This window comes from Ictidomys tridecemlineatus, chromosome 5 (genome assembly GCF_052094955.1).
Source record: "Ictidomys tridecemlineatus isolate mIctTri1 chromosome 5, mIctTri1.hap1, whole genome shotgun sequence".
NCBI classification, from domain to species: Eukaryota; Metazoa; Chordata; class Mammalia; order Rodentia; family Sciuridae; genus Ictidomys; species Ictidomys tridecemlineatus.
In genome coordinates, this window is record NC_135481.1 from 78,054,513 (window position 1) to 78,078,746 (window position 24,234).

The 24,234-nt window shown below is 35.0% G+C and overlaps 1 protein-coding gene across 12 annotated transcripts in view; it reads left to right on the top strand.

The window, feature by feature from the left end:
* Positions 1 to 24,234, top strand: part of Slc25a21 (solute carrier family 25 member 21) — a 497,747-nt gene that overhangs the window by 278,224 nt on the left and 195,289 nt on the right. For all 12 annotated transcript variants that reach the window (XM_078050204.1, XM_078050206.1, XM_078050211.1 and 9 more), the window contains one exon: positions 17,395 to 17,443. In XM_078050204.1, coding sequence (XP_077906330.1) covers positions 17,415 to 17,443 — 29 coding nt within the window. In that variant the 5' untranslated portion in view covers positions 17,395 to 17,414. The remainder of the gene's footprint in view (positions 1 to 17,394; positions 17,444 to 24,234) is intronic.

Here is a 24,234-nt window from a genome sequence, read left to right on the forward strand (position 1 = left end):
ACATAGAAGTATCATTTTCTAAATTGTGAAGAAAGAAATGGTAAAAGAAATTTAAAATACTAAATATCTCTCTTGTACCCCATCCAGGGGCACACATGTGACCAAAGATCTTCCAATCAGTTGTCCCTCCTCCTGGACTTAGGGATTGGTTGTGGATTCACATGTGACTGAAGTGAGACCAATCAAAGGCCATGCAGAGATTTTTCTGCTGGAACTGACAAAGAAGAGTTCTTACCTCTCACATCTTAAAGATGACAGGATGGGAATTTGGGCTCTTAGAGAATGTGTACTTCTCTGTGTTAGGAAAGCTCTGTAGCAGGAGTGAATAAAGACAAGCAGTGACAAGCAAGTAGGGGAAAGAGAAAGTCTTGAAGTCAAACATCCCTGCCATTTCTGTTGTTTCCATTGTGAGCCAATAAATTCCTCTTTTGTGTTTAATCTGATTTGTGATGAATTTTGTCTAAACAACCTGGAGTCTTGACAAATTATTTTTGTTGGAATTGTCTACCTGAATGAATAAGAAAGCACTGTTTCTGTCACACAAATTCTTCCAGCTTCTCACTAGTAAGATAAAACAGAAAATAAAACAAAAGAAAAAAATATGTGTTCACTCTGGAAAATTTTAAAACACAAATAGCCCATTTTAAGCATGTTTTTCAAGCTGGTGAAACAAATACCAAATAAATTTAAAACTATTATTTCATTTTTTGATAACATCATTTTAGGCTTTGTTCATTTTAATAATTATACTAGTGGCCCAACTATATTTGTGTCTTCCCATTGAAACTCATCTTCAACTGAGTTTTCCATAAATAATGCCCCAAAACCCATTCAAAAGCAAAAGAGGCCTTAAATAGAACCTGAGAGAATCCCATGGAATTTCTAGCTCTGGTCTCATCACACTTCATGTTTTTCCCTTCTCCTTTTTGGACAAGAGGGAATAACCCCTTTCTCTCTTGGTGGTAAATTGATTTTAGTTCAAAAAAGGTACTATTTTGTTAACTTACATTCAGTAAAAGGTTTAAACTCCTTTTAATATACAAATTTGTTTATTTATATTTGTCTTCATTTATTAGACATTATGATGTGTTTAAGATCCTATTTCTAGAACTTTGTATTTTGGTGACAAACTCTATTTCTTGTTTTTAAATTTTTTAATTTACATAAAACTTTATGTATTTATCATGAATAACATGATGTTTTGAAGTTGACATATGTATTATCACACAGTTACCATTTTGTGTTAAAAACATTTGTATCTACTTCCTTAACATTTTTTAGGAATGTAATATATTGTTAACTATAGTCACCATGTAGTATTCCTCCTACCTAACTAAAACCATGTATCTTTTGACCAACATCTCCATAATCTACCCACTCCCATCCTCTGGCAACCATTATCCTTCTCTCAACTTTTATGAGATCAACTTTTTAGATTCTACATCTGAATGAGATATTTATCTTTCTGTGTCTGGCTTATTTCACTTATCATAAAGTCCTCCAGGTGCATTCATGTTGTCACACATGACAAAATTTCCTTCTTTTTCTGACTGAATAGTATTCTATTGAGTATAGTCAAGTGCTTCAAAATGACTGTGGTCAAAATATGCATTGGTTATGATGTTACAGTACAGCCCGTTATTTACAGTTTTGTGATGATGCTGGTGAAAAGAAACCTGGAAGATAGTGGAGCAACCATTGGAACAAACTGCTTGTTGCATAAAAACCTAGCATCATGTATAGTGCATGCTACTTGATAATGATAATAAATGACTATATTGATTATTTATGTATTTAATAATATACTTAAAAATTCTGTAAAACCATATGCCAAGTTATGCTGACAGCAACCTCTTACATCTTGTGTTTACTACATCTCTTGATTGCACCAAATTCTCTTGATAAAACCTCATGCTGTTTCATTCATCATGGCCCTAGGAGCAATAACTATACCATATAAATGTTCTTTGTAGCCTAGGTGCATGGTAGGCTATACCATCTAGGTGTATGCAAACATACTATATAGTATTTGCATGATGATGAAATTGACTAACAACATATTTCTCAGAATGTATCCCCATCATTAAGTGACACATGAATGTATGTACACCAAATCCTTTTATCCATTCATCCTTCAATGAACAATTAGTTTGTCTTAGATATTGTGAGTAATATTGCAGTAAGCTTGGGAGTATAGATATCTTTTTGACTTTGTGATTTCATTTCTTTTGGATATATACCCAGTAGTGGGATTTCTGGATCATATCTTCTATTTTTAGGTTTTTGGAAAAATTTCCATAGTGCTTTCCAGAACGGTTACACCAATTTATATTTCTACTAACAGAGTGCAAGGGTTCCCTCTTCTTCATGTCCTTGACACTGCTATCTTTTGTCTGATGAACTCTCTTTGGATACATAATATAGTTAGCAACTATAATGACACTAGTTGGTCAGGGTAAAGCTTAACTTCTGTATCCAGGAGACATAACAATACAGTGGTTTAAAGAACAAAAGTTTATTCTTTCATGTAACAGTCCTGATGGTACGTCCATGTCATCACAATAATCTCTGCTCTTCAAGGTCACTCTGAGACACAGGTTCCCTCCAGTCATGCTCTACCATTTCCTAGGACACTGTTTTGTCATCTATAAAGTAATTGGAATCACTGCCATATTGAAGTCCCAGTTAGTGGGAAGGATAAAATGAATACAGAAGAGGCACAATCATAGTCTTAGGCTTTCTGTCTCTCACATTCCATGGACAAGATATTAGTCACATGACCACACACAAGAGATGCTGGAACATGCCATGTTGCTGAGATATTATGAAACTGAAAGAAAGAGAAATGGATTTTGGTGGTGCCACATATTGTTCTCAAAGTTATAGATATCCCGTTAGTTTCTGCCATTGTTTCACATGTAGCCTGTGTATACTTTAGTGTGTAAAAGATGAATAAAGATATTAACTCTTGTAGTATCAAAATAGCCCATGAATAAATCAGAGTTATAACAGCAATTTTGCTTTTCACATTTTATTTTATTTAATAAAAAGTAATCTGGCAGTTAAATCTAGTCATTGGGTAAATACAGAAATCATACCTCTCCTATTATCTCAACAAAGTATTTTAAAAGTCTGGCCAGTCTTGCTGATCCATGCCTGTAATTCCAGCAACTAGGGAGGCTGAGGCAGAAGGATCTCAGGTTTGAAGCCATCCTGGGCAAATAATCAAACACTCTCTCTCAAGATTAAAAAATTTAAAAATCTTGAAATGTAGCTCAGTGGTAGAGATTGCCCTTGGGTTCAATCCCTAGTACCAACAAATAAAAAAGTATGAAAAATAAATAAATAAATGTTAATTTACTTTTTTAGAGATTCACTATGTCTTTTATAAACCATCTGTCTATGATTCTCTTTAATAATAAAAATAATTATTTTATATTTTATATTTTATATTTTAAAAAGTAAAAATACCATACATACATATTCATATATGTAGTTAAACTTTTCAGGCACTCTGTATAATTCCATGGTAGATTGTTAGGATTTTAATCTTTATCTGTCAAGAGATTCTTGTAGTGGAGACATATTTTAAATTGCTTGACAGAATTTTCATGCTGTTTCTCCTAAAAAATATAATTAATTGTCTTAAAATATGCATTTCATTAATTGTTTCATCAATTACAATCTCATCTTGACTCAGAATATGAATATAAAGCATATCCATTTATTTTTTAGAACTTTCTACTGTAGATTCCAAGTCTTACAATGCATTTTATTTTTATTATTAGGAAAATAACCCTTTTTATTATTGATGCTTTTATTAGTGTATGATAGTCACATATAATAGTACTATTCATTTCAATATATTCATAAATTCATACAATTTATTTTGTTGCATTTTTAATCCCTTTTCTCTCCCATTATTCCTTCTTCTAACTCCTTTTTCTACTTTATTGGTCTTTCTTCTATTTATTTATTGTTTTTAAATTGGTGGGTTACAGTTATATATAAAAGTAAAATTCATTGTGATATATTTATGTGTGCACATAGTATAATTTGATCTGTTTAATTCCACAGTACCTTTCCTTTCTTATCCCTCCTTCTCCATCCCCTATCTCTACTCCACAGATCACTCTTCTGTTTTCATGAAATCCCTGCTTTTTAAAATTTCTCATTTCTTTCTAGCTTCCTCATATGAGAGAAAGCATTCAAACCTTGACTTTCTGGGTCTGACTTATTTCACTCAACATGATGTTCTCCAGTTCCATCCATTTACCAGTAAATGACATAAATTTATTCTTCTTGTGGCTGAGTAAAACACCATAGTGTGTGTGTGTGTGTGTGTGTGTGTGTGTGTGTGTGTGTGTGCCTGTGTGTATTTCACATTTTCTTTATTCATTCATCTGTTGATGGGCATCTAGGCTGGTTCAATGATTTGGCTGTAGAGAATTGTGCTGCTATAAATATTGGTATGCATATAACACTATATTATGCTGATTTTAGATCTTTTGGATAAATACCAAGGAGTGGGATAGCTGAATCATATGGTATTTCCATTATTAGTCCTTTTTTTCCTTTTTCTTTTCTTTTTTTCTTTCTTTCTTTTTTTTTTTTTTTTTTTTGATTGAACTCTGGGGCACTCAACCACTGAGCCACAACCCCAGCCCTATTTTGTATTTTATTTAGAGACAGGGTCTCACTAAGTTGCTTAGTCCCTTGCTTTTGCTGAGGTTGCCTTTGAATTCACCATCCTCCTGCCTGTGTCCCGAGCTGCTGGGATTACAGGCATGTATCATCACACCGAGCCATTCCTAGTCTTTTGAGGAATTTCTGTACTGTTTTCCAAAGTGATTATAATATTTACAGTCCTACCATCTTTGGTGACCTATATTTGCTTGTATGATTGCTGTATTCGTTTTTTTCAAATTTCAAAACTGACATTTTATTAGTTTAATAATTTTTAGACCATTTTCGCCTTTCAAATGATTTTTTTTTAAGTTCACTTATTTTTGAACCCTGCTTTAGTTTTTCTCCCTCCTTTTGGATATATTCCATTTAACAACATTCCTAGAGGATAATGTTTATAATGCATGTTTATACCTTCAAAATATAGTTTCTTAAATTATTAAGTCAATTAGATAGCAAACTGTGAGAGTAGGCAGTATGGAATGAGGAAACTATTGCATTTCTGGTAAATAATATGCTAATGACCATTGCTTAGTGTTAGTTTCTTTTAAAAAAAATGTCATGCTAGTAGTAAACTTATATAAAAATATTTGCTTCAAGTTTTTTAAGGGAGACTATGGCTTGCCCAAACACATAACTTTTAATAATATCTTTCAAACCTACCAAATATATTGTCTTTTTGGAAAATTCAGTGTGCATAATATTAATTTACTGTGCCACAATGGTAATAAGGTAATGTACCTTCCCTGTTATTAGGGAAAAGCATAATATATTTAATTTCCCTTTATGAGTCTCACATTGCTTATAATTCAGTAGGGCTACCACATTTTCTGGGCAGGCTATCAAATAGGGTGTTGTAATGATTTGCTTGACTAGTAGAGTAGATGAAAAAATATCAGTTCTGTCTATAACTGTTCTGTTTTTAAATTTGAAATTTGCACAGTATGAAACCATCTGTCTGTGATTCTCTTTAATAATAAAAATAATTATTTTATATTTTAAAGAGTAAAAATACCATGCAAAATCAGTTAATGATTTAAACAGTGTGAACATCAAAGACCAAAAGAGAGATCTTAGGTTTGATTTTAAAATGCCAAAGAAGGGGCTGTAGTGCAATGCAAAGATTTTGGGCCTGATAAAAAGAAAACATGGGTTTAACTTACAACTGACATGTTGGGGACGCTTGAATGCCTCAATGCTTCTCACTGCATTGAGATTTTTCTGCTTTGTAAAATTTTATTTACCATTCATTCAAAGGATGGATATGAATTCAAAACCTATCAGCCCACTTATTTCCCATCTTAAACATTATTATGCATATGAAACAAATAAATGGAAAAATTATCCTTATTTATGGGTTTTAAGAATTAATTTTGATAAAATATCTATAGATTCCAAATGTCATTAGGATTCAAAGGGATCCCTATTAACTTCAATGTTATTTTTCACAAAAATAGAAAAATATCCTAAAATTTATATGGAACTACCAAAGAATAGCCACTTAACAGATAACCAAAGTAAACTGGAGTAAAAAGAAAAAAGCTAAAGTCATCATATACCTGACTTCAAAATCTATTACAAAGCTTTAGTAATCAAAACACCATGGTACTGGCATAAAATCAGACATATAGACCCAGTGGAACAGGATTGAGAGTCATGAAATAAATTCATGCCTTTAAAGTCAGTTGATATTTGACAAAGATTTCAAGAACACACAATGGAGAAAGAATTGTCTCTTTGATAAATGATGTTGGAACAACTGGATATCCACGGGCAGAAGAATGAAATTGAACCCTTTATCTTACATCATACACAAAATCAAGACAAAATGAAATAAGGACTTGAATATAAGACCTACAGTTGTAAAATTACTAGCAAATGGAAGGAGAATGTCCCACATCATTGATCTAGATAAATATTTCTTGGATAATACTCCAAAAGCACTGACAAGAAAAAGAAAAATATGGAATTTCTTCAAACTAAAATGTTTCTAAAACTAGGGAAACAGTACAATGAAAAGAGAACCTATACACTGGGAGAAAATATTGTGAACTATAGATCTGATAAAGACCTCAAGCTGGGCATGGTGGTGCACACCTATAATCCAAGTGGCTCAGGATGCTGAAGCAGGAGAATCCCAAGTTCAAAACGAGCCTCAACAATTTAGTGAGGCCTTAAAGCAACTTAGCTAGAACCTGTCTCTAAATTAAAATTTTTAAAAGGGGCTGGGGATGTGTTCAGTGGTTAAATGCCCCTGTGTTCAATCCGTGGTACAAACAAACAAACAAACAAAAAACTCAAATAAATTAATAGCAAGAAAACAAATATTGGATTTAAAAGTGGGCAAAGTACCTAAACAGACATTTCTTAAAAGAAGATATGCAAATAGACAACAAACACATGAAAATATTCCCGGCATCATCAATCATCAGGGAAATTTAAATCAAAGCTACAAGGAGATGTGTCATCTCATCCCACATAGAATGGTAGAGAGTAGAATGGTGGTTGCTAGAAGCTGGAGAGGGAGTTGGATGGGGAATGGGAACATGTTGACCAAAGGTCCAAAGTTTTAGCTAGACAGAAGGAAAAAACTTTAGTGATCTGTTACACAGTCTAGATCAAACATGCAAAAAATAACAAACATTTGAAAGGATATGGAGAAAGGGAAATTCATATACTGTTGGTAGGACTATAAATTAATGCAGCCTTTATGGATAACACAATAGAGGCTTCTCAAAAAACTAAAATTGGAATTGCCAAATAATAGAGCAATTACATATCTGGGGATATATCTAAAGGAATTAAAATCAGTTTACCCAAGAAACATCCAACCCCCATGTTTATTGAAGCACAATTTACAATAGATGTCATCAATCTGAATTCTAAGTGTCCATCATCAGGTGAATGGGTAAGGAAAATGTGAGATACACACACATACACATACACACACAAACACACACACACACACACAGAGGAATACTATTAGGCCTTAAAAAATAAGAAACATGTCATTTGTGACTTCAGGGATAAATCTGGAAGATATTATGCCAAGTGAAATAATATAGACACAGAAAGACAAGTAATGCATGACCTCACTTATATATGTTATCCCAAAAAAGTCAAAATCATGGAAGAAGAAATTAGAATGCTGATCACCAGAAACCAGGGAGGAGGTTGAATGGGGAAAGGGACATGTTGATCAAAAGTTCAAAGTTCTGGCCAGTGTTTCGAGAACTATATTGAATAGAAGTGGTGATAGAGAGCATCCCTGTCTTGTTCCTGATTTTAAGGGGAATGCCTTCAATTTTTCTCCATTCAGAATGATGCTAGCTTGGGGCTTAGCGTAAATAGCTTTTACAATATCAAGGTAAGTTCCTGTTATCCCTAGTTTTTCTAATGTTTTGAACATAAAGGGATGCTGTACTTTGTTGAATGCTTTTTCTGCGTCTATCGAGATGATCATATGGTTCTTATCTTTAAGTCTATTGATATGGTGAATAACATTTATTGATTTCCGTATATTGAACCATCCCTGCATCCCAGGGATGAATCCTACTTGATCATGGTGCACAATTTTTTTGATGTGTCTTTGTATCCGATTCGCCAGAATTTTATTGAGGATTTTTGCATCTAGGTTCATCAGAGATATTGGTCTGTAGTTTTCTTTCTTTGATGTGTCTTTGTCTGGTTTCGGAATCAATGTGATGTTGGCCTCATAGAATGAATTTGGAAGGACTCCCTCTTTTTCTATTTCCTGGAATAACTTGAAAAGTATTGGTATTAATTCTTCTTTAAAGGTTTTGTAAAACTCCGCTGTATACCCATCCGGTCCTGGGCTTTTCTTGGTTGGTAGTCTTTTGATTACTTCTTCAATTTCATCCATTGATATTGGTCTGTTCAAATCGTGTGTGTCCTCCTGACTCAGTCTGGGCAAATCATATGTCTTAAGAAATTTATTGATGTCTTCACTATCTTCTATTTTATTGGAATATAGGTTTTCAAAATAGTTTCTAATTGTCTTCTGTATTTCTGTGGCGTCTGTTGTGATATTGCCTTTTTCATCCCTTATGTTAGTAATTTGAGTTCTCTCTCTTCTTCTCTTCGTTAGCATGGCTAAAGGTTTGTCAATCTTGTTTATTTTTTCAAAGAACCAACTTTTAGTTTTGTTAATTTTTTCAAAAGTTTCTTTTGTTTCAATTTCATTGATTTCCGCTCTGATTTTAATTATTTCTTGCTTTCTGCTGCATTTGCTATTGTTTTGCTCTTCCTTTTCTAGGGCTTTGAGATGAAGTGTGAGCTCATTTATTTGTTGGTTTTTCCTTTTTTTGAGGAATGACCTCCAGGCGATGAATTTTCCTCTTAAAACTACTTTCATTGTGTCCCATAGATTCCGATAGGTTGTGTCTGCATTTTCATTTATCTCTAAGAATTTTTTTATTTCCTCCTTTATGTCTTCTGTAACCCTTTGATCATTCAGTAACATATTGTTCATTTTCCATGTGATATTGGATTTTCCCTTCCTTCTTTTATCATTAATTTCCAGTTTCAATCCATTATGATCAGATAAAATGCATGGTATAATCTCCACCCCTTTATATTTATTGAGGGTTGCCCTATGGCATAATATATGGTCTATTTTTGAGAAGGATCCATGTTCTGCTGAGAAAAAAGTATATCCATTCGATGATGGTTGGTATATTCTATATATGTCAGTTAAGTCTAGGTTATTGATTGTGGTATTGAGGTCTATAGTTTCTTTATTCAACTTTTGCTTGGAGGATCTGTCCAATGGTGAGAGAGGTGTGTTGAAGTTGCCCATAATTATTGTGTTGTGGTCTAAACACTGGCCAGAGCAATTAGACAAACGAAAGAAATTAAAGGCATAAAAATTGGAAAGGAAGAACTTAAATTATCACTATTTGCAGATGACATGATTCTATACCTAGAAGACCCAAAAGGGTCTACAAAAAAACTACTAGAACTAATAAATGAATTCAGCAAAGTGGCAGGATATAAAATCAACACGCACAAATCAAAGGCATTTCTGTATATCAGCAACAAAACCTCTGAAATGGAAATAAGGAAAACCACTCCATTCACAATATCCTCAAAAAAAATAAAATACTTGGGAATCAACCTAACAAAAGAGGTGAAAGATTTATACAATGAAAACTACAGATCCCTAAAAAGAGAAGTAGAAGAAGATCTTAGAAGATGGAAAGATATACCCTGTTCATGGATAGGCAGAACTAACATCATCAAAATGGTGATATTACCAAAAGTCCTCTATAGGTTTAATGCAATGCCAATCAAAATTCCAATGGCATTGCTTGTAGAAATAGATAAAGCAATCATGAAATTCATATGGAAAAATAAAAGACCCAGAATAGCAAAAGCAATTCTAAGCAGGAAGTGTGAATCAGGTGGTATAGCAATACCAGATTTCAAACTATACTACAGAGCAATAGTAACAAAAACAGCATGGTACTGGTACCAAAACAGGCGGGTGGACCAATGGTACAGAATAGAGGATACAGAGACTAATCCACAAAGTTACAACTATCTTATATTTGATAAAGGGGCTAAAAGCATGCAATGGAGGAAGGATAGCATTTTCAACAAATGGTGTTGGGAAAACTGGAAATCCATATGCAACAAAATGAAACTGAATCCTCTCCTCTCACCATGCACAAAAATTAGCTCAAAATGGATCAAGGACCTTGATATCAAATCAGAGACTCTGCGTATGATAGAAGAAAAAGTTGGCTACGATCTACATATTGTGGGATCAGGCTCCAAATTCCTTAACAGGACACCCATAGCACAAGAGTTAATAGCAAGAATCAACAAATGGGACTTACTTAAACTAAAAAGTTTTTTCACAGCAAGAGAAACAATAAGCGAAGTAAATCAGGAGCCTACATCATGGGAACAAATTTTTACCCCTCACACTTCAGATAGAGCCTTAATATCCAGAGTTTACAAAGAACTCAAAAAATTAGACAATAAGACAACAAAAAACCCAATCAACAAATGGGCCAAGGACCTGAACAGACACTTCTCAGAGGAGGACATACAATCAATCAACAAATACATGAAAAAATGCTCACCGTCTCTAGCAGTCAGAGAAATGCAAATCAAAACTACCCTAAGATACCATCTCACTCCAGTAAGATTGGCAGCCATTATGAAGTCAAATAATAACAAGTGCTGGCGAGGATGTGGGGAAAAGGGTACTCTTATACATTGCTGGTGGGACTGCAAATTGGTTTGGCCAATTTGGAAAGCAGTATGGAGATTCCTGGGAAAGCTAGGAATGGAACCACCATTTGACCCAGTTATTGCCCTTCTTGGTCTATTCCCTGAAGACCTTAAAAGAGCGTACTACAGGGATACTGCCACATCGATGTTCACAGCAGCACAATTCACAATAGCTAGACTGTGGAACCAACCCAGATGCCCTTCAATGGATGAATGGATTAAAAAAATGTGGCATTTATACACTATGGAGTATTACACAGCACTAAAAAATGACAAAATCATGAAATTTGCAGGGAAATGGATGGCATTAGAGCAGATTATGCTCAGTGAAGCTAGCCAATCCCTAAAAAACAAATACCAAATGTCTTCTTTGATATAATGAGAGCAACTAAGAATAGAGTAGGGAGGAAGAGCAGGAAGAAAAGATTGACATTAAACAGAGGCACGAGATGGGAGGGAAAGAGAGAGAAAAGGGGAATTGCATGGAAATTGAAAGAGACCCTCATTGTTATAAAAACCTACATAAAAGAGGTTGTGAGGGGAATTGGAAGAAAAATAAGGAGAGAAATGAATTACAGTATATGGGATAGAAAGAGAAGATGGGGGAGGGGGATAGTAGAGGATAGGAAAGGTAGCAGAATACATCAGTCACTAGTATGGCATTATGTAAAAATGCGAATGTGTAACCTATGTGATTCTGCAATCTGTATTTGGGGTAAAAATGGGAGTTCATAACTCACTTGAAACTATTGTTCGAAGTATGATATGTCAAGAGCTTTGTAATGTTGTGAACAACCAATAAAAAAAAAAAGTTCAAAGTTTCAGCCTGACAGGAAGAATAAGCTTTAGTAATCTATTACACATAATAGCAACTATAATTAGGCATTGCATATTTCAAAATTGCTTAAAGAATAGATTTTAAATATTTCCACCCCAAAGAATCGATAACTATGCAAGGTAATGAGTATGTTAATTGACTTGAGTTAATCATATTACAATGCAACCTTATATCAAAACATCACATTGTACACCATAAATATATACAACTGTCTTATCAATTAAAAATAAGACAAAATTTCAAAAGCAAATACTATCAATATAGTTTTAAAAAGTATTATAAATTCTTTGGATTGAGTGAGTTCCCACTGTACACACTAACTTCTCATAATTTCATGTTCTACAAACGATTGATAAGGAATACTATCATTTTAACAGGGTTTTTTGTTGTTGTTTTATTGTTATTCAGGATTTCCCCCAACATTTATTGAGAAGCTACTAGGTATAGGCATGTGTTGTGGACAAATTTTTATATGTTTCTACATATTGCCAACAATAGCATGGTATGATAAATGCTAATCTTGATATATAGTGTGATTGTAATGGAATTATAAGGTTAATATGATATAATTGGTGTAAAGAATGGAACTTTTGAAAGAGGAGTGGTAAATTGATTCAGTAAAAATAAGGCAGAATAGATTTAGAATATTCTATTCTCAAAAATGCATCTCAGGACAGACCAGTGTATAATAAGATTGCATATAATTAAAATCAATCTTAAGACTTTAACTAAAGAATCTCTCAATATTCTTCTTTAATAATTTATATTCAACTTTGGGTCATCCAGTTTGCTTCCCATAAGCCTACATTCTTTGCTAAAATGGTCACTGAAGCCAGGCACAGTGGCACACACTGGTAATCCCAGCAACTTGAGAGTCTGTGGCAGGGGAGTCACAAATCTGAGGCCAGCCTTTGCAATTTAGTGAGACCCCATGTTAAAATACAAATATTAAAGGTCTGGAGACATAGCTCAGTGTTAGTATGCCCCTGTGTTCAACCCCAGTACTGCAAAAATAAATTAATAAATGAGTCACGGAAGTCCACAGTAACACTGTTCCTGGGTGAAGGCAGATGTGGAGTGGAAAGGAAGGCACAGGAAGACAACAGATATCTAGATTTCTAGTCTTTAGAATTCAATTAGGGAGTTAGCAGGGGGTGCATATGTTCCATAGTCAATCAGCCCATCATTGCAGTAATGCACTTGCTATTGTCAATTTTTTGAGACCTTCTCTGGGTAAAGAGATGGGTAAATAAAAAAAGAAAGAAAGAAATCCTCTGGTTTATGTTGTAAGCATTTTAAGTCTCCAGAATGAAAAAAAAAAGTTCAACCCTGTCCTTTCTGGGTAGTGATGACTTTGATGTGGTTTTCTATTCCTAGCTCTAAAGAAAAAGGATATCATTGAGTTATAAGATATCTACCAGTGGTTGCTGGCAAAGAAGGTGAAAACCTTAGAACTGCTTCCTTGTGAGATACTTATTTTTAAAATATATCACTTTACCTCACAGAAATCAGCCTTGTGACTTAGGACAAGAAATAATAAAATACAAAGAATTCCAAGACCACAGATTACATTTTTACTTAAAAATTGAAAAATATTTGTTTATATTTTTGTCATTTGTTTTATTTTTATTTTTTTAAAACATTTTTTAAGAGAGAGAGAGAGAGAATTTTTAATATTTATTTATTATAATTCTCGGCGGACACAACATCTTTGTTTGTATGTGGTGCTGAGGATCGAACCCGGGCCACACACATGCCAGGCGAGCGCGCTACCACTTGAGCCACATCCCCAGCCCCCTGTCATTTGTTTTATGTGATCTATAACATACTGTTTGAAGAAGGGTGACAAATTCGGATGAAAGGAAACAGTCACATAAGGCTTGAACTGATGCAGAACATAAATAACAACATTTTTAATTGTAAATAGCAACACTAAATCACTGCGATTGAAAGGTGATTATATGTATGTTACTTTTTTCTGTTTGATATCTTCCCTTTATATACCTTCCTCAGTGAGTATTTTACTCAGCTTTTTCACTGCTGTAACAAAAAGACCTGACAAGAACAATTTTAACAGAGAAAAGTTTACTTGGCACTCACAGTTTCAGAGTTCTTGGTCCACAGATGGCCTACTCCATCGCTCTGAGCTGGAGGTGAGGCAGAACATCATGGAAGAAGAGTGGTGGAGGAAGGCTCAGAACATGGCACCAGAAAGCACAGAGTTCTCTCACCATGGTCAAAATATAGACCCCAAAGTTGTGCATCAGTGACCCACCCACTCCAGCCATACCCTACCTGCCTACAGTTAACACCCAGTTAATCCCTAAGAGGGGATTAATGCACTGATTAGGTTAAAACTCTCATAACCCAATTATTTCACCTCTAAATTTTCTTGCACTCTCTCACACATGAGATTTTAGGTAATACCTTATATCTAAATCATTACAGTGGTGTCACTTTTTTAAAAAACAAGTTCTCACTCAGTTGCTAAAGCTGGCCTCAAACTTGTGATCCTCCTGCCTCAGTCTCCCAAATTGCTGGGATTACAGGCATGAGCCACTGCACCCAGTTCAATGAGTCTCTTCTGCATAGACCTTTGAAATCCTTCAGCCTTTCCAGCAGCCCCGATGCTGTATCAGACCGTTCCCAGTACCTTGCACAATACCATGAAATCACACAGCTTGCAACAATCATTTGTCAAACTAAGTTTGCTGGTTGTCTTTCCACATTTACTTAAAAGCTGAACATCTAGATGTGTGATAAACAACATTGCAATTCTGTATTCAAGTACTTCTTATGCTTTATTTAGTATCAATTTTATGATTACTTCTCTGCCCTTACCTGCTTATTTGTATAATGTTCGAACTAATGAAATAAGTGCAGAATAAGTAGCTACCAGTTCAGTTTATTTTGAGAATTATGATGGCATGCACAGAAACATAACTCAGCATTTATTTGTTTATTCAGCAAATATTTTCTTTTTTTTTGCATATATTTTCTTGATCTTACCGAGTGCAATCATCATGCAAAGTGATAAGAATGCAAAGATGAACAAAGCAGGTGGAGTTTCTGCCCTCATGGAGCTTTCAGACAAGAACATAGATGGTTGCAGAGTCAGAATACAAGCTCAGGGTTCTGGTAGTGCACATCAAATGGCTCCTAATCAGATAGAATTAGGTCAATTGCATGTGGCAGAAATGCAAATAGCAGTAGTTTAAAGTAAACAGAAAATTTTCTCCAAAATGAATATCTGGAGGTAGACAGACTACAACTCCACAATGTCAAGGACTACTTCTGTCTTGTTACTATGCTATTTGTGGCCTCAATTCCCAAAGTCACCTTGTCCAAGATGGCTATTTCAACTCCATTTCCCCATTCCACAATAGGAAGGAGGGGAAAGAATGACAGGAACAATTTCTCTGCCATTGAAAGACTTCTAGATGTTGCTCAAGCCACTTTTACTTACATCCCATTAGCCAGAACTTAATCACATGGCAATGTCCAGCAGCAGGGAAAACTGGGAAATGCATTATTTATTCTGGGTAGCCAGAAAAAAAGAGGGGATGAATACGAGAGGATAACTAATCATCTCTGCCCCAGGATTTCTGGGAAAATGGTTGCCAAAATTGAGATTTGAAGGTGAGTAGAATTCTCAGAAGAAGTATGTGTGTGTGTGTGTGTGTGTGTGTGTGTGTGTGTGTGTGTGTGTATGTGTGTGTGTGTGTGTATGTGTGTGTCCTTATAGGAGTAAAACATTCTAGAAAAAAAAGAAAAATCCCAAGAAATTGAATACTGAGAAGCTGTTCTTTTGCCAACTAATCATTGCATGACAGTGTTTGTACTTTTATTAGGAAAACAGGTATAGCTCAGCTTTTATCAGAGGAAAGAGGGTGGAACTAATGTTCAGTGTAGGTTTGGGTTGAATGGGCCAGGACAGCCTCTCAGAAAAGATGGAAAGTGGGAGGAGCATTAAAAACAAGCGAATGTTAATCCTTTCCCAGCAATATTGGCCCCCGTGAAGGCATGTACTTAAGCAGAAGGGAGCATTCATTCAGTAATATCCTAACTTACAAGTTCAGAGGCTAGCCCACGCCTTCCTGTGCCCATAGTAGTCACATTCCCAGCTTCATTGGAACCATACAGAATTGTTATGCTCACTAAAGTGCCACAAATCTGTAGAAACACCAAAAACATTTATGATATATTAAGTTTACAACATCAGTATACTTTTGGGTTTCCTTAAGTTTTATGTCCAGCTTTATAAAATTAGTCTTTCTCCTACTTTAAACAAATCAAGTAGCAAGTCTATTTTGCTTGTTATTGTGATAAAGCAGCAGTTGCCTCAAATGAAAATAGCAATGGAAGATTTTAACTTCCTGATATACAGTATGATTCTTTTTATGTTTTTCGAATTATTTTCATACTGTAGTTTGCTTAAGTTTTTATTGTGTTTTTTATCCATAAAATGAGTAGAAGATTTATATAGTTTAGCCCATTAAAAAGTAAACTTCACTTGTAGATATTTTATTTTTAAAAATTTTTTAAATATACTTTTTAGTTGTAGTTGGATGCAATAACTTTATTTTATTTATTCATTTTTATGTGGTGCTGAGGATTGAACCCAGCAACTCGCACGTGCTAGGTGAGCGCACTATTGCTGAGCCACAACCCCAGCACGCTATTTTATCTCTTTAAGTGTCTATTATTCTGGTTTTATATTGAATGTAAAATAAAAAAAGGTCTATTAGAAAAGCACTGATCTAAATCTATAATTATTTAAGTTTCTTGTGCATTTTTCACAACCTTCCTCAAGTTACTATGAAGTTCTAGTGTTCCCCCCTCCCAGGAAAAGTGGTTTTATAGTTGATTATTGGCAATATAATTTTTATATTATGCATGAGTGAGAAGATTAAATCATTTTATTTTGTGTTTATCTGTGACTGATGAATTTAAATTTAAATACCAGCTTGGTGAGAGCAAATTTTCTAGGTCTTGAACTAGCAATTAATTAATGTGTCTTAAACTACCAATTAGGATAGATTGTTAAATGGAACTGGATATTTGAGTCATCTTCTTTCTTATGTTAGACTTTCAATTTGATGAAAAAAGAGAAATTATTAAAATCTATTCCCTAACACATTATTTAGGCTGTGATTTCATACTAGGTAATACGATTGCCAAGAAGTACATAGTATGATTCAGTTTCTTGAGGCCACTTCTAGCCTATGGTAACAGTTCATCTGATTCCATTTTAATGTTTATTTCTATAAATAATAGATGTTCCCAGTCTTTATCAATTGAGCTGGATTGAGATTGCAATAATACCTGCTTACATGATTGGAATACAGGCTGATTCCTGTTTCATTTTTCCCCATTAGCCCTACTAAGCTACAGAGCACTTTTAAGAAAATACTCAAAAATTCTACTCCCATTGAAATAAAATCATGTTAAGCTTTTGTCTTTTGTAACTAGTCTACTTCTATTGGTTGTCAGGTCCAAAGTTCCAAATTCTTTATTTGCATCTTCAACTTTGAGAAATTAATAGGGTCAGGGAATAAGAACCAGTGTTTACATAAGTGTTTATTGGACTATCCTTTATCATCTTTCAGGTCTTGTAGAAATTTGCCTGATGCACCCCCTGGATGTGGTGAAAACCAGGTAAGTTTCTGCATGAACAAGTTTTATTGACTTTGGCTGATATCCAAATTAAAATCTGTCAGAGTTCTAAATGCTAGAACTTGTCTGAGGCTGGTAGCTTCTCCCTATAATGGCATTTGTATTTGCTTTTTAAAGAAAGTACTATTTGACAGATAAAATGTGAATAGTGAAAAGAATTTCTGGATAGAGGTCATCTGAAGGTATGTAATATTTTATTGCCTTCACTTGACAACCTTAAGTTATGATTTGTGTCTATATTGGTAAATGAGGAAAATTTATCAAAATGATGTAAAAATTAAACTTTATCCAGTGAATTATGATAGCATTTTCATTTGACATTTCATATAACATATTGCTATTTAATAGTAAGCATTTGGTGTGAGACTCCAAAATTTCAAGTAAGCTTCTTAAATGGTGCCTAAAGAATTTATTCCTATAACTCTTTACTAATTCAAAATACCATGTTTCTAGGGAAATGAATTTGCTCTTGAAGGGAGATAAAAATCAGGGCAAAGTATTATATCTATCTACCAAGAGCAAAAATAAACAAACAAAAAACAAAACAAAAATAACAAAATCTTATAAGGTTTAATATGATCCTAAAGCATTTTTTTAAAAGTTTATCCTGCGGTTGAATTATGGAACTCCCTATTGCCATTAGAAGTTGTTAGAGTTTAATGAAAGTCTCCATTTATTGGTTGAAGCCTAAGAGTGCTATCCAACAATGGTAGTTGATCAAATCATTACTGTCTCAGGAAATACTTAATAAGTCAGAGTAGTCACTGTATGGTCATGTTACTTTATCTACAGAATCTGGAGAATCTTAGACTGGTTTCTGGAAAAGTGTAATAATATTAATATTAATAATTTAATAATTTAAAGTGTAAATAATATTATATTTCTCATTGAAAAAGAGAAAATGAGAATTTGGCGTCTGACTTAGCTGCTGTAACAAAAAACATGGCTGGGTGACTTAAATAACTGATGAGTATTTCTCATAGTTTTGGAAGTTGGAGAGTCTAAAATCAAGGTCAGAGAAGCTCATTTCTTTGTGAGGGCCCTCTCCTTGGCTTGCAGACAGCCTTCTTCTCACTGTATCCTCACTTGGCCATGACAGAAAGCTCTGCTGTCTCTTCCTTTTCTTATAAAGTCACTATTTCCATGATGGATGTTTCGCCCTCATGACTTCTAAACCTAATCACTTCCCAAAAGTTCACTTCCAAATACCATCACACTGGGGATTTGAGTTTCAGCATACAGATTTTGTAAGGATACAAAATTCAGTCGGAAACAGCTTCAAGTCATTAAACCAAAACAGATAAAGAAGAAAAATCACAAATTTCATTCAAATTCAAGGACCCTGGATCACTTTTGTTATAGGTTTCAGAAACAGAAGCAATACTCATGCTAAGAATCTATGTTCAGGGGCTGGGGATGTGGCTCAAGCGGTAGCGCGCTCGCCTAGCATGCGTGTGGCCCGGGTTCGATCCTCAGCAGCACCACATACCAACAAAGATGTTGTGTCCGCCGAGAACTAAGAAAAAATAAATAAATGTTAAAATTCTCTCTCTCTCTCTCTCTGTCTCCCTCTCTCTCACTCACTCTTAAAAAAAAAAAAAAAAAAAAAAGAATCTATGTTCACTTTCTTTAAAAAACCATAATATTGTTTCTAGTCTTACTCAGGAATAAATTCTTACTCATTTAAGGATGACTCCCTAAATTAGTTTTCAAATGGGTATATAGAGATATAAGAATGATTTAAACAAGATGTGATATTGAAATTATGATCATTCACTCATTTCCCCCCAATTCTTCATTCATCCACTCAACAAATATGTTTTTGAGCACCTAGCATGTGGATTCCAGACTAGCTATGCCTCAGAGAGCTCACAATTTGAGGAGCTCTCTGAGGCATGGGAACCTCATGAACTTTCAAAACTGTTTCATTTTGCTGGACTAGAATTGAATTGCTTACTTCTTGAAATAGATGTGCCAAATAACTGGAGGTTTATATATTCATTGTTATATAAATATTTTCATGAAAATGGCATTCATTAATTGTAATTAGCACATGCCCTTGCCTAACTTCAAGGGGAAAGAATAATACAACCCTTCCAGGTACCCTGAAGATGATAACTGGATACTAGATGGTACTTGACCTGCACAGCAATAAAAAGTATATTGAATAAAGACCGCAAACATAGAGAAAACTGAAAACCCAGAGTATTTGCAACTAACTATGCAATGGAAGATTGAAGGAAAGATCAATGAGATTTACCAATTAGGCAATTGATATAATGGTGATAGTGATTGGACAGGAGCAGACTAAAGTATTGGAATCTCTTTACTCTTACATTCTACAGGAGATGACTACATTTTTAAATGGGGATAAATTCATGCCAAAGAATGCAATTGATCATTTGCAGAATGAAAAAAAAACAACCTTTGAGAAAGATTTTGAAAATAAATTTTTAGAATCTATTGTTTTTCATTTAGCAAAGAAAAGGATTAGGCACAAAAAGAACCCAAAAAGTAAAGACTAGACTCCCAAGAAATAAACACATTCATTTTGCTATATCCAACACATGAGATATTGTAGAAATGAGCTATACCATACTTGGATTAATTCAGTGTACCACTCTTCAAGTAATAATATCCAAGGAGAGGGAAAACAGTTCTTAAAAAGTTATGAGGTTTGTTTGATCTGATGATCCCATGACCTACTTTTTATTGTTGTTGCTGCTGTTGCTGTTGAGACCAGGTCTTGCTATGTTGCCCAGGCTGGGCTTATACTCTCAATACTCTCACCATAGTCTTTTGAGTAGCTAGAATTATAAGTGTGTGCCACTATGCCCCCTTCCATGCCACACTCTGACAATGCCTACAGCAACTTAGAATCCAGTGTTCTTGGAATACCATGCACTTAAAAAAAACCTACTAAAATTACTAATGCTGTTATTTCTTACGTTCTCATTTACAACTTATTTATTCATTTTTACTTTTATCACAGTAGTAAACATTCATTGTATAAAATTCAAATATTAACCCCAAGCCTTGTGTTCAACAAGATAGACTAGGTTATGCTGCTATAACATCAGTAACAAGCCACAAATCTCAATAGATTACAAGGATTTGGGGGGAGGGGGTCATTCCCTCTTCAGTTTAATATGAGTAGGTGTCTTAGTCCATTCAGGCTGCGACAACAAAACACCATTATGGGTGGCTAATAAACAACAGAAATTTATTTCTCACAATTATGGAGTCCAGAAAGTGAAAGATAAAGGCATTTGCTTTGATTTGGTGCTGGTGAGGGTCCATTTCCTGGCACATAGTCAGCCCCTTCTCACTATATAGCAGCATGGTGGACAGGGCAAAGTAGCATTCAGAATCTCTTTTATAAGAGTATTAATCCTGTTCAAAACCTAATCACCTCCCAAATGCTTCACCTCCTAAATCTATTACCTTAGGGTTTAATATTTTCATATATGGACTTTAGAGACCGTAGCAATGGGAGACTATACTCACTGAAGTCATTCAGGTTGACAGAAACTCGGTTTTCATACATGCTTTCACCATCCCTGTAGCATGAAGAATAGAGCTGATGGTCTCATGCTGGCAAGTATAGATCTGACCAAAAGTGTCATTTTCTCTCAAACCTGTTGTTAAAAACTAGTCTCTTGGCCAGTCAACCAGAAGTATGATCCTCTTCTCTGATCTGAAGGAGGGTATCTAGGTGTCAGTATGCCATAGGCATGCCTGTTCCAAGCCTTAGAAGCATAAATGTTATTTCCTTAAACCCATCAGTTTCCATTCCAGAGGTAAGAACCCTTGACTTTTAGCTGTTTCATTAGAATTCATTTCCATATTTCTAACTATTATGCTTATACTGATTGTATTGAATTGAATAATGCTCTCTGTCCCAAATCATGTCCTTCTCAGAACCTCAAAAAGTGACTTTATTTGGTGTAGATGATATTCATTGAGATGCAGTTATACTAAAATAGGTGGGCCCTAAATCCAGTATGACTTGTATCCTTATAAGAAGAGATGGAAACAGATGTGGAGGAAAGACAGCCACATGACACTAAAAGTAGGAATTGGAATTATGCAGCTAAAAGCCACTGTACACCAAGGATTCTGGCAACCACCAGAAGCTAGAAGAGAGGAATGGAATAGATTAGTAAACTAATATAGCACTAATATGAATAAAATGTGTAGTTATTCATGGCATTTATAATTATACCTAGCCCCTATTTCCCTTCCCTTCATCAGTAATGAACTGTTTAATTATTTTGACTATGCAAACACTGCCCACTGCGGTACCAAGTGACACTTAATGCTTTATTTTCCTGGAGTTCATTATTGCCTCATTTTTACTCTTTTATTTTCGTAAGACTATTGCTAGTTGCTATTTTTTTCACAAATGCTTCTACAGTTTCCTTTTCACTACTGTTTTCCATACTGTCAAACTAATAGCAAATGACATGGTAGGGCTTGTTGACGGTGGTTGTTTTTTTTTTTTTCCCCCCACAATGATCTGGTTAGTTTGTTAGAAACTTCCTCTTCCATTTCCAATGTCAATAGTTGAGGACACTTTTTTTTTTCCCAGTGAGGAATCTTTTACTCCAAGTCATGTGTGGCAGAGAATAAAAAAAAAAAAAATCCACATCATTACAATGTATTTTAGTCAGCTTTTTCTCTGCTGTGACTAAAAGGACCCAATCAAAACAACTGTAGAGGAGGCAAAGTTTATTTGGGGCTCAGGATTTCAGAGTTCTCAATCCATAGACAGCAGACTCTATTCCTCAGGGCTCCAGGTGAGGTTGGATGTTATGGCAGAAGAGTGTGGCAAAGGGAAGCAGCTCACATAGTAATAAGAAGCTGAAAGAAAGACTTCACACACCAAATATAAAATACATACTCAAAGCTACACCCCAATACCCTACCGGCCTCCAGTTACCACTCAATTAATCCCATCAGGTGATTAATTTACTGATTGGGTTAAGCCTCTCTTAACCCAATCATGTCTTCTCTGAACCTTCTTGCATTGTCTCAGATGTGAGCTTTTGGGCGAAACCTCACATCCAAACTATAACACTATGTTTCTAGCAAGGAGCCACTCTCCTGTCTTTTGCTATCCCTAGTCTGAGGTTGTGCTGATTCAGCCTCCAAAGAATAAGCTTCAGGTTCCTACCTGGGAGGTGGATAAGGACAACATGTGTGGACTCTAAAGCAATCCTTCTCTTTTCAGTCACATATTCCTACCTTCCAAAGTATCCAGTGTCCCCAAGGCCTGAAGCTTCCCAGGGTTTTTCCTGGTATCCTTTTCCTCAAGTACTTAGGGTGTAGCAGCCTCTCTGCTGCTACGGCTCTCTCTCATCATCTATTCCTCCAGCCATTTTCATATTACAAAAATATATGTTGCATCCATCCATGGGTACTTCCTGCTCATCGTCTTTGTGCTTATTAGTTTATGCTTATTTATGATTGTTGTTCTTTTACTAGCTATATTAGTCAAGACCCAACCAAGAAAATATACCCTAAGTATTTGAAACAATGGTTATTTAATGCAAGGAATTAATTATACAGAAGATAGAACTGACAAGGAGCAAACAGAAGTAATGAGGCAACCCAGTGATTAGCAATAGCTCTACTACCCCATACTGATTGGACAAAGCAAGAAGGTAAGTTTTGGTAACCCTGGTAGAGCTATAATTGTGGTGGGTCTACCTGTTATAGTGGGAGCTTCAAAAGAGACCCAGCTACTGCTAGATCCTCTGCCTAGAGCAGACAAGTAAAATGATAAATACTCTAATTTCTCCCTTCTTATCCTCTTCAGTCTCCCCCTAACAGTGCTCTGGCTTGCTGAATTTATGTAAGCTTGGAAGGCCCAGAATGGCAAGGGTTAGTCCCTCCACATTTGAGCAGAACCAAATAAAGGAAGAATGAGAAATGGATCTACAAACAAACAGTGGTGGGACTGAGATGCTGTCATGTTAGTGAACCTTGAAGAAAGGTTTGAGATAAGCATGCATTTCCAATCTATCAGGTTGAACAGAAGCACACGTTGCATTTTAAAAGATGATTTGAAATTATAAATGGTAAATTTTTATGAAGAGATTTTAGACACTGTGTCACCTGACTATATAGAAAACAGCTTATTCTGTTCCATGTAGGGATAGTTCCAGGAATAGGCCTAATGTGAACAGAGGCTTGCCACATGACAACTAGCTTATTCTAAGTACTCCTACCTAATTTTAGAAAAGGATATTTGGCTAAGATGCTGTACACATGAAAGTTGTGTAGAATCAAATTTCCTTTGAGATTCTTCCTATAGAGTACATACACACTTTTTATAGTTCTCTTTATGCACAAGCAGAATTTTGTATACAGTTGTGAGTAGACCCTCCCCCAAATTATACAAATTATAAAAGATTCTATTTACTTGGGAAACTAGGAAGACCGAAGGGTATGTTCTGGCTTCATGTTCTTTAGGGGTTCAAATAAAATAATCAGTAATATTTCTCTCATATTCTTTCTTTTTTCTCTCTTCCCCTCCAGATGTCATTCTCTTGTATAGTCATTATTTGGCACCAGATTGTGCCAGCATCATGCTTAAATGGCCCTTGGTGTTTGTATAGTGGTTGATAACTGTGGTTCTAAAGTGAGATGCCTAGGCTCAAATCCTCACTTCTTTACTCATTACCCCTGTGACCTCATTAAGGTATTTAACTTCCCTTAGTCCCAGTTTCCTCACCTCCAAGGGGGAACAAAAATGGAATCCACATTGT